This window comes from Castanea sativa, chromosome 3 (assembly GCF_040712315.1).
Source record: "Castanea sativa cultivar Marrone di Chiusa Pesio chromosome 3, ASM4071231v1".
In the NCBI taxonomy this organism is placed as follows: domain Eukaryota; kingdom Viridiplantae; phylum Streptophyta; class Magnoliopsida; order Fagales; family Fagaceae; genus Castanea; species Castanea sativa.
This window is the reverse complement of record NC_134015.1, coordinates 4,815,025-4,829,317: the sequence shown is the minus strand read 5'-3', so window position 1 is coordinate 4,829,317 and position 14,293 is coordinate 4,815,025. Positions and strand designations below refer to the sequence as shown.

The 14,293-nt window shown below is 35.2% G+C and overlaps 2 protein-coding genes across 4 annotated transcripts; both read right to left on the bottom strand.

The window, feature by feature from the left end:
* Window positions 1–627: 627 nt before the first annotated feature.
* LOC142628368 (uncharacterized) lies at window positions 628–1,389 on the bottom strand. The gene has a single exon (XM_075802482.1). It carries the CDS (start codon window positions 1,387–1,389, stop codon window positions 628–630), a length of 762 nt encoding a protein of 253 aa, XP_075658597.1.
* A 5,139-nt stretch (window positions 1,390–6,528) lies between these two features.
* On the bottom strand, window positions 6,529–14,053 carry LOC142628339 (protein ACCELERATED CELL DEATH 6-like). Of its 3 annotated transcripts, none has more exons than XM_075802447.1 (5): window positions 13,893–14,053; window positions 11,387–11,986; window positions 9,843–9,899; window positions 8,781–9,316; window positions 6,529–7,272 (listed from the first exon to the last, which is right to left on the bottom strand). In XM_075802447.1, the coding sequence occupies exons 2-5, from the start codon at window positions 11,973–11,975 to the stop codon at window positions 6,670–6,672; spliced, it is 1,785 nt and encodes a 594-aa protein (XP_075658562.1). In that variant the 5' UTR covers window positions 11,976–11,986; window positions 13,893–14,053; the 3' UTR covers window positions 6,529–6,669. The 3 variants fall into 3 exon arrangements, with proteins under 3 accessions (XP_075658562.1, XP_075658559.1, XP_075658560.1); XM_075802444.1 differs by having other exon boundaries at window positions 11,387–11,982; XM_075802445.1 differs by lacking the exon at window positions 9,843–9,899 and having other exon boundaries at window positions 11,387–11,982.
* Between the last annotated feature and the right edge of the window lie 240 nt (window positions 14,054–14,293).

The window sequence follows — 14,293 nt, the reverse complement described above, 5'->3', positions numbered from 1 at the left end:
CAGCTACCTGATTTTCACGTAGCTCTCCAATTCCATACTCGGTTGGGAACTTGACCATTAAATGGTAAGTCGAGGTCACGACCTTCTAAAAGTTGAGAATGGGTCGTCCAAGGATGGCATTATAAGCCGACGAGCAATCGACCACGAGGAATGTCACATCTTTAGTGATCTACTAGGGGTAATCACCCACCGTCATAGGCAATGTAAAGCCCCCAAGGGGGTAAACCCTTATTCCTCCAAAGCCGACGAGTAGGGCATTCGTAGGAACCAGTTGTTCTCGATCAATCCCCATTTTCTGGAATGCAGGGTAGTAGAGGATGTCAGCCGAGCTTCCGTTATCCACCAAAACTCGGTGCATAGTGTAATCTCCTGCTCGCAAGCTGACGATGAGCGCATCGTCATGTGGGTGGTGAAGATGTCGTGCATCCTCCTCCGAAAACTGGACGACCGAGTTATCAATCCGTGGCATCTTTGGTGTAGAACCTGTCATCTGGACACTCTGCACCATCCTTAGGTAGGTTTTGCGGGCCTTCTTGGACGATCCTGCTGTAGCGGTGCCCCCGACAATCATCCTATGTCTCCTATCGGTGGTTTGGGACGCTCGTTCTCCCGTTGGGGGGCCTGGTCTTATGGCAGATTCGTCTTTTCCTTGCTGACAAATCTTTGCAGCTTTCCTTGTTTGATAAAAGCTTCAATTTGTTGCTTCAGGTCATAGCAGTCAGCCGTATCGTGGCCGTGATCACAATGGAAACGACAATATTTGTCCCTTGACCTTTTGTTAGGATCCCCTCTCAATTTACCGGGAAAGGTCAGGGCTCCTTCATCCTTTATCTGCATTAGCACTTGGTCGATCGGAGCTGTCAGAGGAGTGAAGCTCGTGAATTTCCCTGTAAGTGGTTTGGAACGTCTGTCCTCCCTTCGTTCTCCAGTCCTGGCCATCTTCCGTCCTCTGTCTAGTGGTGTATCTTCCTGTCTCTCCCTTTTCCTAGGCTTCTCTTCCCTAGCCAATAACGCGTCTTCCGCGTTCATATACTTGGTTGCCCTATAAAGTACATCTAACATAGTTTTTGGGTTGTTCTTATACAAAGAGAATAGGAACTTACCCTTTCGCAGCCCATTGGTGAATGCTACCACAAGTATCTTGTCGTCCGCTGCGTCTATCGAGAGAGCCTCTTTGTTGAAGCCAGCTATGTACGATCTTAGTGTCTCGTCTTCTAGTTGCCTGATGCTCATCAGACACGCGGTGGATTTCTTATACCGATGACCCCTGATAAAGTGTGACACGAATTGAGCGCCCAACTCCTTGAAAGTACTAATGGAGTTCGGCGTTAACCGGTTGTACCAGATCCTCGCGGGTCCCTTCAGCGTAGTGGGAAAAGCCCTGCACATGATCTCATCCGGTACCCCTTAAAGGTGCATGATGGTCTTGAAGGATTCCAAGTGGTCTAAGGGGTCGTTGGACTCGTTATAGCTCTTTACCTAAGGCATGCGAAATTTTGGAGGAAGGAGACATGAACTGACAGGCGCTGTGAAAAGCGAATCAGTTCGTTGGACCAGGTCATCGAGGTCGCTGGATACTCAACCTCTGAGGGCGTTCATCATCACGTCCATCTGTTCCCTCATCATCTGCATCTCAGCGGCTATGTGAGGTGGGAGAGTGTCAGAGGCAAATGATTGGCTGGTGTCCTGTCGTTCCGGTCTGCTCGAAGTGTTGCTACCCTCGGGTCCTTCCTGGTTTCTCCTCTCCGCGCTTGTCCCTTCCTGGTCTTCCTCCTGTGTGCCGAGATGTGCATTTTTTTGCCGCAGCTACTCTTCCAAATCATGATTCTGCTTGGTTAGGCGTTCAACTGCCGCCGTGAGCGTTTGGACTTGTCTCTCCAAGACCGTAGTGTGTGGTTCGTCGCCCTGATTGTTGGTTGTTGCCATCGAACGAGTGAGTACCATGCAACTTTTTATCTCAGGGATAAAGCAACAGCTGATTACTTTTCCCCACAGACGACGCCAACTGATGATGACGAAAAATCACCAGTAAGCCACACAGTTCTCACAAGGTCGAAACAATACCTACACAACAAAAAGAAAAGACTTAACAAAGAACACTGGTGTGGTGCTGGCCCAAAACCCTCTGAAGGTCAAGTTAGAACTTTTTGCAACCCTAGAGTGCCAGAGTTGAGTAAATTATGCGTACCTTGATTTGTGGGGGTTCATGGGTTTTTATAGTAGAGTTGGCCTCTGTTTCTTGCGCATCAAGACGTTTCCTTCTAGGGAAGATCTTCTTTAATGTACATATGTTACAGAATCCTTTTATAATTTAGAATTCTTCTCGTACTAGGATTCTTTGCAATTAATGTGAGGCGCAAGTTAATTTTATTTAAGAATCCTTGGAGCCAAAGCAAAACAGATGACTGCCACGTGTCGCTTACATCCGTCCACTGTACGTCTGTGCACCTTGGATCCATCGACTACAAACTTGCCAGCCTCATACCGTCACATCCAGTCAAATAGATCCGTCACCTACAGTTTTTCTCCTCTTCAGTCCCTCAGGCTATATTGGGGCAGTACTTTACGAGTTAACAAATATGTGGAGCGTACTTTTTTTTTTTTAATGGGAAGTTAACATTATTCGCTATAAAGATCTATTACCTGAGTAGCAAAATGAGTGAGGATGTCCCGTGCATGGAATCTCACAAAATATATATAATTCAACAAAATTCGGTTATTCAACCTGTTACCAAGCAATAATTATTTTAAACATGTATTAATTCAATTAGTAAAGTCTCTTATGGTTGCATAAAAGATCTAGAATTCGATCTCCACCTATACTAAAAATCAATTTGTGCTTTAGTTGAATACTTGGATGATAAAGAACAAGTATCAGAAGACGTCAACAGGTGTAGACCATGTAAATATATAAGAAAAATATAGCATAGTCATTGAAGAATTAGATCGTTGAGGAACAATTTGGCCGTTGGGAGTTGGGACTGAGTTCTATGACTAAAAACATCATAAATTTGTAAGCAGAGCATCATTTAGACCGATGAAGAAGAGGAAAATTACAATAATGCCATTAATTAGAAAACCTTTTAAGGTTAAAAACACGCTGAGGTTATAGTCCAGTAAATGTCTCTGCCCCATTTCCTCTCTCTCCACCCGTTCCCTACCTTTTTTATAAAAAAATTTATCTGCAATTTTTTTCCTCCTCAAGTAGAAGGTAGAAACTTGATTGATCAATAAAGTAAATGTTACATAGTATCACTAAGCATGGGTGGGGTTACACCTTGCCATACTTATTAGTTATTAGCTCTATCATTTTCCAAATGAGGCAACTAGTTAAGGTGCATTATAAAATAAGAGTGGTGTTTATTTCACATATGCTATTACACACAAAGTACATGTACGCACAATTTTGTATTGCCAGCTTTGTCAATCGTAGAGGGGGGCAAATAGTAGCAGTGATGTTATCAGTCATAGGATTGGCAAAAAAATTTGGCCTCAATAGTAAGATGATCACGTATGAAATTATAGACATTATATGTAAGGTGTAAATATCAACAAGTCTAAGAATTTTTTATAGTTAAATATGCATATTGTACTAATTCACAAGAAGTCAGGGTCAACTCAATAAGATTTGAGGCATAAGGAGACAATCTTATATAGAATAGTATTTTCTTATATTAAGATATGAATTAAATACTAATATTTCATTTAAATTTCTATACTATATAATTGTTTACAGTCATTACTTTAAAATTTTTTTTTGGTTGCAAAATTACTAACTAAATTTTGTATTCTAGTTTTTTTAATATCTCATTCTTAGTTGATGATATGGCTTCTCTTCCTAATATTTCTTGTGACCGTTAGTTTTAGATAGAAAAAAAAAGAGTTTGATGTGAGTAGTTATCAAAAAATGCTTTTTAGACAGAGAGAAGGTGATGACTAGTTGTAACTTGTAAGAATTCTTTTTTTTGAATAAAAAAGTACAAAATTCCCTCCCCTTTCTGGATCTTGATAATATTCAGTTGGTGGTCGAAGTTGAACCCCATTTAGAAACTCTTCAACAGTAGAGATTGCACGTAGAATTTTTTTTTTTTTTTTAAGCGTACGTCTTTTGTCTAATAGCCTCATGATAGTGTTCAGGATTGCTATTGATTAAACGTGATCCATATGATCAAAACATTGCAACATTAACCCACAAATGTGTATTTAATATTTAAAATTTGGGCACATCAAAATTTTCGACAATGGACACCAATAAGGTGATTTGGGTTGAAGTTTTTACTTTAATATCAAATCATTAAACAGTGTCATTATTAAAACAAATCTTTTGAAATTTCGATAAAACTTTTGAAATCAAATCTTCAAATCGCAATTTCATTTGGAATCGTAATTTTATAGCACATATTTCATCCATAATTGTAAGTGTAACCCTTAATCAATTTAAAATTTCGATAATACTACAATTATTAAAAATTTCAAACCCCTTCATGTTTGATCTTATGAGATTATTTTTATTGAATTATTTTATTAAAATTAAATCGAATAAAAATAAATCGTACCTAAAATAAATGAGATTTTTAAAAAGTATATGTAAGGTTGAATTTATTTAACCATGTGTTGGCTTTATTCCGTGCCAAATTTGCTTATAATTTAGCAATTAGATACCCTATATTTAAGTGAGAATTATGTAAGGGTTGTATGTGAGAGAGTATGAAGAAAACTCAAGATGTGTGCAATTCAAACGAGTCTCGTGACTGGCTCGCGACTGGCAAGTTGCTAGAATGACACACGTGTAAAGCATACAGGGAGCTGAAGGGTCACGATAGCTGGAGCACTACTGGACAAAAAATATAGTCTAGCTTGGTAGTTATCTCATGACTCAAACTCACGACTCGTTCCAATCGCGAGGCCAAGTTGCCAGAATTCTCTGTTTTGATGAATACTGACTTTTCACATTCTTCATGTACCCTACTATAAATACCCTTATACCCACGAGATGTAGAGAGCTTCTAGAGAGAATTTTGAGAGAGAAACCCTAAAGAAAACTAAGATTGACTCATCCACAATCTTTGCTTTTTGATTCTCCAAATTCCTCTACTCTCACCATCTCCATTGACATACCCTTGGGAAGTTCATTTGCCAAATCCTTATCTCACCATATTCATATCAGTGAGGATGTATTTTGGTGCTTGGGAAGCAGTTCAGAGAGGATCAATTCGTTTGGTTGATGCAATGGGCTTATTGTGGGATTCGGTAAGTTAGAGAAGACAAGATTAGGCATAACCCGTTGGTAGCAAAAGCTTGGAGGGCTCAAATACATTGGGTAGACTAGGCTTGGAGGGTCTTTTGTTATTCATGTACTCCAACTTTATTCTCTAGTGGATCATTTCACCACTTAGAGGGCGGCAGAGAAGTTTTTCGCCGAGTTCTTCGGTTTCTTCTTCAATAATACATGCCGGTATTATCCTTGTATTTGCATCTCTCTAACCCTTACTATCTATCTTTAATTACTGCTGTGTTGTGTTTGATTATGGCGTAGAGTTGTTTATTTGTTTGAGTTTTAACTTATACTCATTATTCCACACATATATTGTTTGTGTTGGTAATTTTGAAATTGGGGTATAAACGTTCATTAATGTTTTACATGTTATTTGAACCTTGTCAATTCTCTCTCTTGTGTATGTTTCTTAAAAAAAAGAAAAAAAGAAAAAAAGAGGGGCCTAAGGACCAACCCATCTTTAATAAAAGGAGTGGGGGAGCTCTGAGAGGGTAAAAATTGCTAAATACCGTTTATTTTTTTAAGTTCGTAACAAACAACCATATTTTCAAAGTATCTAGAAAAAAGCCTATGTTTTGGAATTTGATATTGCTGTTGTTTTTAAATGCTACCTCGAACCTAACATTAATCGACTTTTATGAGTTTTTTTAAGTAGAACTTGATATTATAGCAATGTCAAATTCTATGCAAAATTTTCAATAAAATAAAATAAAATAAATGGCAAAATATGCTAATGTTGAGTTTCAGGTGAAACTCGACATTAGCAATATTGTGTTTCAAAAACAGAGATATTTTACTAAATACTTCAAAGAGATAGTTGTTCGATTAAATAGTTTAAAAATAAAAGGTAAATAGTCATTTTTCCCTTGGAAGAGGGCCGTTAGGCAAAACAAAAGGCAACGGCTCAAGCTGCAACAAGTTTGAAAGTGGATATATCTCTGGTCGTTACCATAAATATATATATCCACATTATCTAGTTGAAAGTTGAAACCAAGCTCATGCTGCTTTGTGTGTGTGTGTGTTTTTTTTTTTTTTTTTTGGGGTCAATTTGTCACTGCGAGAATGCTACGTACTTTGATTTGGTATACCAAAAATAACATGCATAATATTTTTTATTTTACCATGAATAAGCATTTTGTTAAAAAATAAAGATAATATAATCAAACCAACAGCACCCGAAAACAAAAACAAAAACATTACAAGAAGAACACAAGCACACCGTACAAAGGCTTTGCAACAAGCCTCCCATATAATGATCTTGACAATGCCGTCCTCAGACTGGCAGCATTCTTCTTATTCCAAACATAGCTTCAAAGGTTTTTCCTTTCAAATCATCCCAGACCAAGTAGGGCTTAGCAATTAAAAAAAAAAAAAAATCTTCATTATTTCTTTCTTTAATCTTCCATATAAGGAGCATAGAGAATAATAAACCACTGGATTCCCAGATAGCATGCTCGTTTATATGAGAAATAAACATAGCGGTAAATTATCAAGCAGCAACAAATAATAACGGCTGTAGTAATCCCCATAGAGTGTGGCACGACTGTGTAGGTGCCTGAGATAAATGCTACCAACAATGCTACGGTAGAATAGGCTGTGAAAATAGGGGTGATTCCTATCCCTTTGCGAGGAACGACTTCCCTAGAAATTGTTGAACTGCAAAAGTGGACGAATACGGAGGTAATGGACAGACCAAAAGCTAAAGTATTAGCTATCAGAAATACACGGAAAGCAGTTATTTTGCTTAATGCTGCCATGCCCTCATCCACACCTCCGTTTTTGAATCCACCAGGCACCGTGAAACCAGCCGTGAAGGTCACAGTTGCGATGAGTGTGGCTACCACCATAACGGTCTGCTTCTTTTGATTCATATAATCCAATTCGGAGGTGGACATTTTTTTGTCTTCTGACCCTTCTTCTGGTTCCAATTTCTGGATGCCCATTTGAAAGCGAGCTCCCCTTAGACTTGGTCGAGCGCCTTCCTTCCACAATTGGATCTTGTTTTCATCATGTAAAATTTATAAATAGATGATTTTTGTATGGGAAATTCAAAAACTAACATTGGATAAAAACTAAATAACATGGACGGAAGAACGTTGAGTAGAGCAGATGCAAAGTTTAGGGATATAAAATGCCAATTTTATAAAGTTTTGGGACGGAGGCTAAACGTCATATAAATTTGGGAGAGGAAAAGGAGGAAAACAATATTTTATCCCATTTTTAAAGATAAGTGATATGACTACAATATTTTCACAACAAATTTTAAGTAGTAAATTATATTTGGTTGTTATGTGGGGATAAAAAAGTAATGTAAATTAGAACCAATAACAACTTACCATCTATGATTTGTTATGACAATGTTATTAATGTAGCATTTTTTATTTATAAATGGATAATTTTTTTTGAATATTCGAAAACAAACACGTGGATGCATTATACATCTGTGATGCATTCTAGCTAGAATTTGAGGAAAATTAATACACAATTTTTTTTTTTTTTTTTGAGAAAAATACACAAATTAATTTGCTTTGTTCTAAAACAAATTTTTGGAATAGAATCTAGTTAGATACTTTAATTTTTCAAAGCGCTGCAATGACCACACCTAAATCTACACTCTATTTGCATGCAGTTCTGATGTTGGCATGTGAGTGTATTTCCTTATTTCATCTTCTTTTCTTATATATATGTGTGTGTTTTTCAAAAAAAAAAAAATCTACACCCTATTTCACAACTTGCTTCGATGTCATCTTGATCTTGTGATTGGATTTCAATACTTATATATGGAACCACCATAAAAACTTAACAAATTATATATATATATATATATACACACACCAATTCCTAGGTGATGCTTAAACATGTTATGAATTTGAATGTACAGTTGAAGATTTCCCGCATTTTTCTTAATTCTTATACTTTCTTCTTTTAACTCTTCGCTAAAGAGAAACAGGTCACGATTCACCTTAATTTGTATATTATTCTCTTATAGGTATTATAATTCTTATACTTTTTAATTTTATTATTTATTGCAATCAATGTATTATATATTATTGATTATTTCATAAGCCATTTTTTTAATTGAGTGGTAGGGTTATCTATAAAATATATAATAAATAAATATGAGTGATGGGTAGAGGATAGGCTATTACCTTAGCACCAGCTACATTGATATTATTGTAAATTACCAATACTCTTAAAAGTTTAAATTATTAAAAAATGGTAAGTTTTATCATTTAAGCATAATTCTAACATTTCTCTTCACTTGTAAATTACCGAGTCTCCTCAAAATTTAAGTCATACAAAAATGATAAATTCAATTAATTAAATATAATTCTATCAATATGTAGCTCTAACAAAAATTCTAACAATATATATATATATATATATAGAGAGAGAGAGAGAGAGATAATTTCATGTTATGGCGTTTGTTCTTGATGGATTGATTTTTAACGTCGGACTAAGAAATTAATATTGCATTCAGTAGAGTACGAAAGAGAGGGCACACCGTTGGTTTGGAGTGTTTTAACTTCATTCGTAACATAACATTGTCCATTGCAGTGAAGCCCTTCTTGTTCGTAGCATTTAAGTCAACACCAGTACCTCGTCTTCTTAACAGTAATGCAATCTCGATATGACCGTTGTTGGCCGCCAGATGCATAGGTGTGTTTCCTTCTTTATCCTGCTTGTTGATGAGACTCTCAAACTCTGGTCTCTTCAGAAAAAACTCGACTACTTCCTTCTCTCCACTTTCTGCAGCAACATGAAGAGACGTCTGACCCTTGAGGTCCAAAAACTCATAGATATCTGGACATGTTGTGATGAGTTCTTTCATTACATTGACATTGCCTTTTTTGGCCGCAATGTGAAGAGTAGATAAACCTTCATTGTTCATTTCATATGCAGGGGAATTGCCATTTTCTAAAAGCAGCTTAACATATTTCTTGTTACCCAGTTGTGCGGCAATGTGTAGAGGAGTCCATCCTAAGCCATCCCTTTGTTCAATTGTAGATGGGCATTTTATTATCACTTCTTTCACAAAATCTACGAGAATTCAAGGAAAACCTTATTGCTCACATTTGTTAATAGTACATGTTAAGAGCATTTTTCTTTCTTACACAAACTGTACAACACGAGGGAAGGAGCTTCGCACCATATTGTTCTGGTTAGTATATATTAAGAACATTTTCCCCCTTACACAACACAAGGAGGAGGTTCGAATCTATGTTGTATTCTTTTTGAGAATTAAATATTGCCACTGTGTCAAGACTCTTGGCATATATAGAATTGCTTGAAATTAGTTTTAAAACCTTTAGCTTTCAAGCATGTTGGGTACAGGGACAAATTTACGAGACAATTGATGAAAACAAAATTTATTACAATTTCATAATATTTTCGAGTTAGCATGTTACCTTAGACATGGGTCATTAAAAAAATTGAAATTATAAATTGTGATAAGTTCATATGTGAGGTGGTAGACTAATTTTAAATATTGTGACATTGTTTTTAATTTTTGTTGTGTCACTAACTTAAAATAGTAATATTCCGAATATAAGAAATTTAAACATACCAATATCTGGAGTACATGGCCTCGGTATATACTTCGAAGGAATGAGCTTGGGCTCGTCTAAAATACGTACCAAAAAAAGAATTAAAAGAATTAAAAAAATAACCAATAAAAAGAAGAAAAGATATTTTTACGGACAAAGTTTAGCTACAAAATTTGTTATTTTCTAACGCTACAACTTTACTCAATAAAATAAATATTACTATATATTTTGAAAATCTAACCATTGAATTGAATGTTCTTTACACGCTTAATACATATGTCAAATTTTTTGTTAATCAGATATTATTTACTAATAGTATATTTGAAATAATAAATTTATGTCAACATACTTATTTTAATGTTTGCTTTTCTTTTTACTTTTGTTGATTGATGTTTGACAAAGTCTGTCTAGTCTCTACAATAGATATATAAGTCGGGCAAGACTTAGATCTAGTGTTTCTATGTACTAGACTTATTAGAATGCGGACAAGTGGCAAGTGTTTGACACGCATTCGCATTTCAAAAAGTTCAATGCACAAGGATATTGGACCCAAGATATTTTCATATATATAAACTTGGTTCCAATATCTTTGAGTTTAACTTCAAAATAGTGAAAATACCGGACACCCTTATCGTGCTGGTAATTCTATAGGTACAAAATTTTTGTGGGGTGAGAGGGTAAATGTCGGTGTTCAAGTCTCTAGAAGAAAACTTCATACATATATAAATTTAGATTATGTTAGAGTATAATTTTTATCTTATAAAAAAATAAAAATAAAATAAAATAAATAAAAAATAACCTTCAAAATCAATAAAGTTGCCTCCTTTTTGGTTCTTTTCAAGTTTTGAACTTGGGTTGAACCTTGCTTTGGCCCGTTTTCAGAATTCTCTAGCAGCCCAAGATCAATTGGGCTTTAATTAATTAGGTCATGTATTACTAGCATATCGGCTCTATACTGAAGAGGGGATGCCACCCATGCAATTTGTAAAGAGTACCGTTAGGGATATTACCAACTCTATTATATAAACTTTATACATTAATTTTTCATAATGGTCGAGTTAAAGGTTGACCTTAGACAATTTATTAATTGACAATTTGAAGAAAGTTTTGATAACATTTTCATGAAAAATACAAAAAAAAAAAATGTATATAAAAAAAAAGAGTAATTTTTTTTTTTTTTCTTTTTTTATAAAAGATTTCTAAAAATGGTCCATCAATTTGTTAACTTTTCCTATTAAAAAAATTGAATTTAAAAATTTTCTATTAACTTTTTTCTATTAAAAAAATTATCTCATTAAAATGGTAATGTGGTGGTATTATTCACATGCTACATCAATTTGTTATTTTTTAAAATAAAATTTGTGAAGATGAATTTAGAGAAACAATTTATTAAACCGATAAATTATGCTTGGAATAACATTATTTGTGTATGAAAACCCTAGTGAAATTGATTTGCTAACTCACATCACGCATGGGATATAGCCATGACATTAACGCCTCGAAAAGACCACATCCTAAAAGAAAAGTGCAAAATATTTAAGAAGCAGAATGGAGCAAAACTTACAACTCCTTGTATGAATGACAAGTGCATGCAAGACATTCATGCCGTGCCTTCCAGCATAGGAGCAGTCTCGAGCAGCACTTAGGATATAAGAAGCCATGTCGTAGTGTTGTCTATCCACAGCGAGGAATAGTGCGGATTCCCCAGCCTTGTTTACCTGCATAGCCAGTTCTGCTGGATCATTCTCATTAATTAGTTCTTTCGCAACATCAAAGTTACCATATCGCACAGCGACATGCAAGGCAGTATCCCCATCTTGATTCACCATTCTCAGAAGCTGCTGTTGTCGGCCACCTGATTCAACATCCAGTTTTTTGGCTTCGTCTATTAGAAGCTTTACCATTGAAGAATCTCCTACCCTTGCAACAATGTGTAGCGGAGTATTGCCTTTGGAGTTTGTTTCATACACAAGGCTTGGTCTTAAATTAACTATCTTTTTTGCAGCCTCAAATTTTTTGAATTGTAGTGCAACATGAAGAACAGTGTTCTCCTCGATTGTCACTTCGAGAAGGGTACTACTATTGGGATTTGTCAATTCCTCAAAGAAACTTGAATCACTGGAGGAAGCATCTCGGAAGACTTTAGGATTCATTATCAATCTGTCTATCAGTGTGAACAAAATAAAAAGTTAATACTATTTTATTTTATTTACTTTTTAAAAAGTCTAATAAAACTAGGTATTACTAAAATTTTCCCAACATCCGTAACACACAATCAACGCCTGGCAAGGCAAACAAAAGAAGCGAAGAAATATAGCAACCTGTTTTTTCGCACAGCGGTAGAGTAAGGACGACCAGCAAAATGAAGGCGAGAAATGGATTTTCTAATAAAGCAAACAAGTATGAACAAAGAAAGTCATATGATTCTGAGGTAGTGGTCTAAGAGTGACGAGTGGTTTATAAGAATAAAGAAGTAAGGAAGAAGTGTGAGGATTGAGGTGTAGTGTGGATTTGGGAGGAGAAAAGAAAGTATAAAAAGGAAGAATGAGAATGGGACCCAGATCACAATAGATGGATCCCACACGCTTGAGGGGTATCTCACTATCTCACAAATCACAATAGATGGATCCCACACGCTTGTAAACCCACTTGTTGTGAGGAACTAAATGCTATATGTAATAATTGTTCCAGGTTAATGAATGGGCGGACACTTAAAAAAAAATAAAATTCAAAAATGACTAAATTTTAGGTTCCTTCGAATTAGTTTTTTTTTAATTTCATCTTATTCTAAATCATATGATCCATCACTTTCTTGATTAATATGTTCTTTATCTAATTCTTTTTGTTAAAAAAATAAATTTGTTAAGAAAAAGGCATAAAAAAATTTACAATTCAAGTAGAAGCACGTATTAAAAACTAAAAAAAATAAGAAGAAGAAGAAGAAGAAGAAGAAGAGCAGATATCACACTACAAATGTAGCAGACCAATCGGCTATAATTAAATGAATGTAATAATCAAATGTAAAATACATGCAATCATTGAAAATAGAAAAAAGCGAAAGAAAACCAAACCCATCAGTAAAACCTAGAAGCACTGAAGCAGAACAGAAACCCTAACCAAAAAGGTCCAAATATTAATCAAAAGACGATAAAATGGAGAAAATAGTCAAAATACCATTTGTGTAAGGACAATAAAATTCACCAAAATTCAATCAAATAAATGTATTAAAAGCCTAACCCCACTTCACAGTTCACACCCACCCACCGCCTCGTCAAGCCTCCAAAAAAGAAACAGGAAGAAGAAATTACACTGAAGGTACAATTTGGCTGTGTTGGTATACAGATATGTAGTAAAGGCACCTTAATTAAGTTCCTAAGGAGAGCACCTTTAAGACCGATAAAGAAGGGAAAGTGTTGAGTCTCATTCATTACAATGAGAATGCCATTAACGAGTGCGTTGAAAACGTTAAAATTAAAACCAGTTTGTTGAAGTGCCCATTTGTTTCAACGTTTTGAGTCCAAAAAGCACGTTTTGAAAAAAGCTAGCCCTTTATGTATGTTTGGTTCAGTACAAAACGTAACTTTTTGAAAAAAGTTGCGTTTTATATTTGTAAAGAAACGTGCATTTGCAAAATGGAACTCAGAGCTCCAGTTGCAAAACGCGCACAATCACGTTTTCTTGAGTTTTTTTTTTTTCTAAATTGCCCATAAGTTCTTTGTACTCAAAAATCACAACGGTAACCACAGATTCTTGATCTTTTCTCTCAATCATCTCTAAACTCAGTCTCAATCAAATATTCACAACAACTATATTCACAACAATCTTTTCTCTCAAACATCTTTAAACTCAATCTCAATCAAATATTCACAACAGCTACATTCACAACAATCATTTCTCTTAAACATTTCTAAACTCAAGCATAATCAAAATACAAACTCAAAAACACAATCTTAAAATTAATCAAATCATAACAATAGAAAAAAATAAAAATAAAAAGAGACAGCAGCCATCTGACCCATGGTGGAGCAATCAAGCAACCCACGGTGGAGCAAAAAAGAGACAACGCCTACCTGTGTCCTTCGATCAACGGTGGAGCATGCAATTGCTTGTTCTTAATTTCTGTGTTTCTTATCATTGCCAGAGTCTTCAAGTAGAAATAGAAAAAGTAAAAGAAAGAGAGAGCAAGAAAAAGAAAGAGAGAGCTGGAGAAAGGGAAAGTCCATCCGGAATGCACTAGAAAAAGAAAAAGAGAGTAATAGATAGAGATGGGAGTGGGTTACGTATGTGGTGGAGAAAAAACCAAGAGAAAAAAAAAAACATATGGATGTAATAAAAGATAAGTGGGTACTATTTGTGACATTTAATAAAAGATAGGTGTGTAATATTTAATAATTGTGATGTTACAGAGTATGCGGTAGAGCAAAAATTGTGAGTACTAGAACAACTCATTTAAAATATAAATGTTAATAAA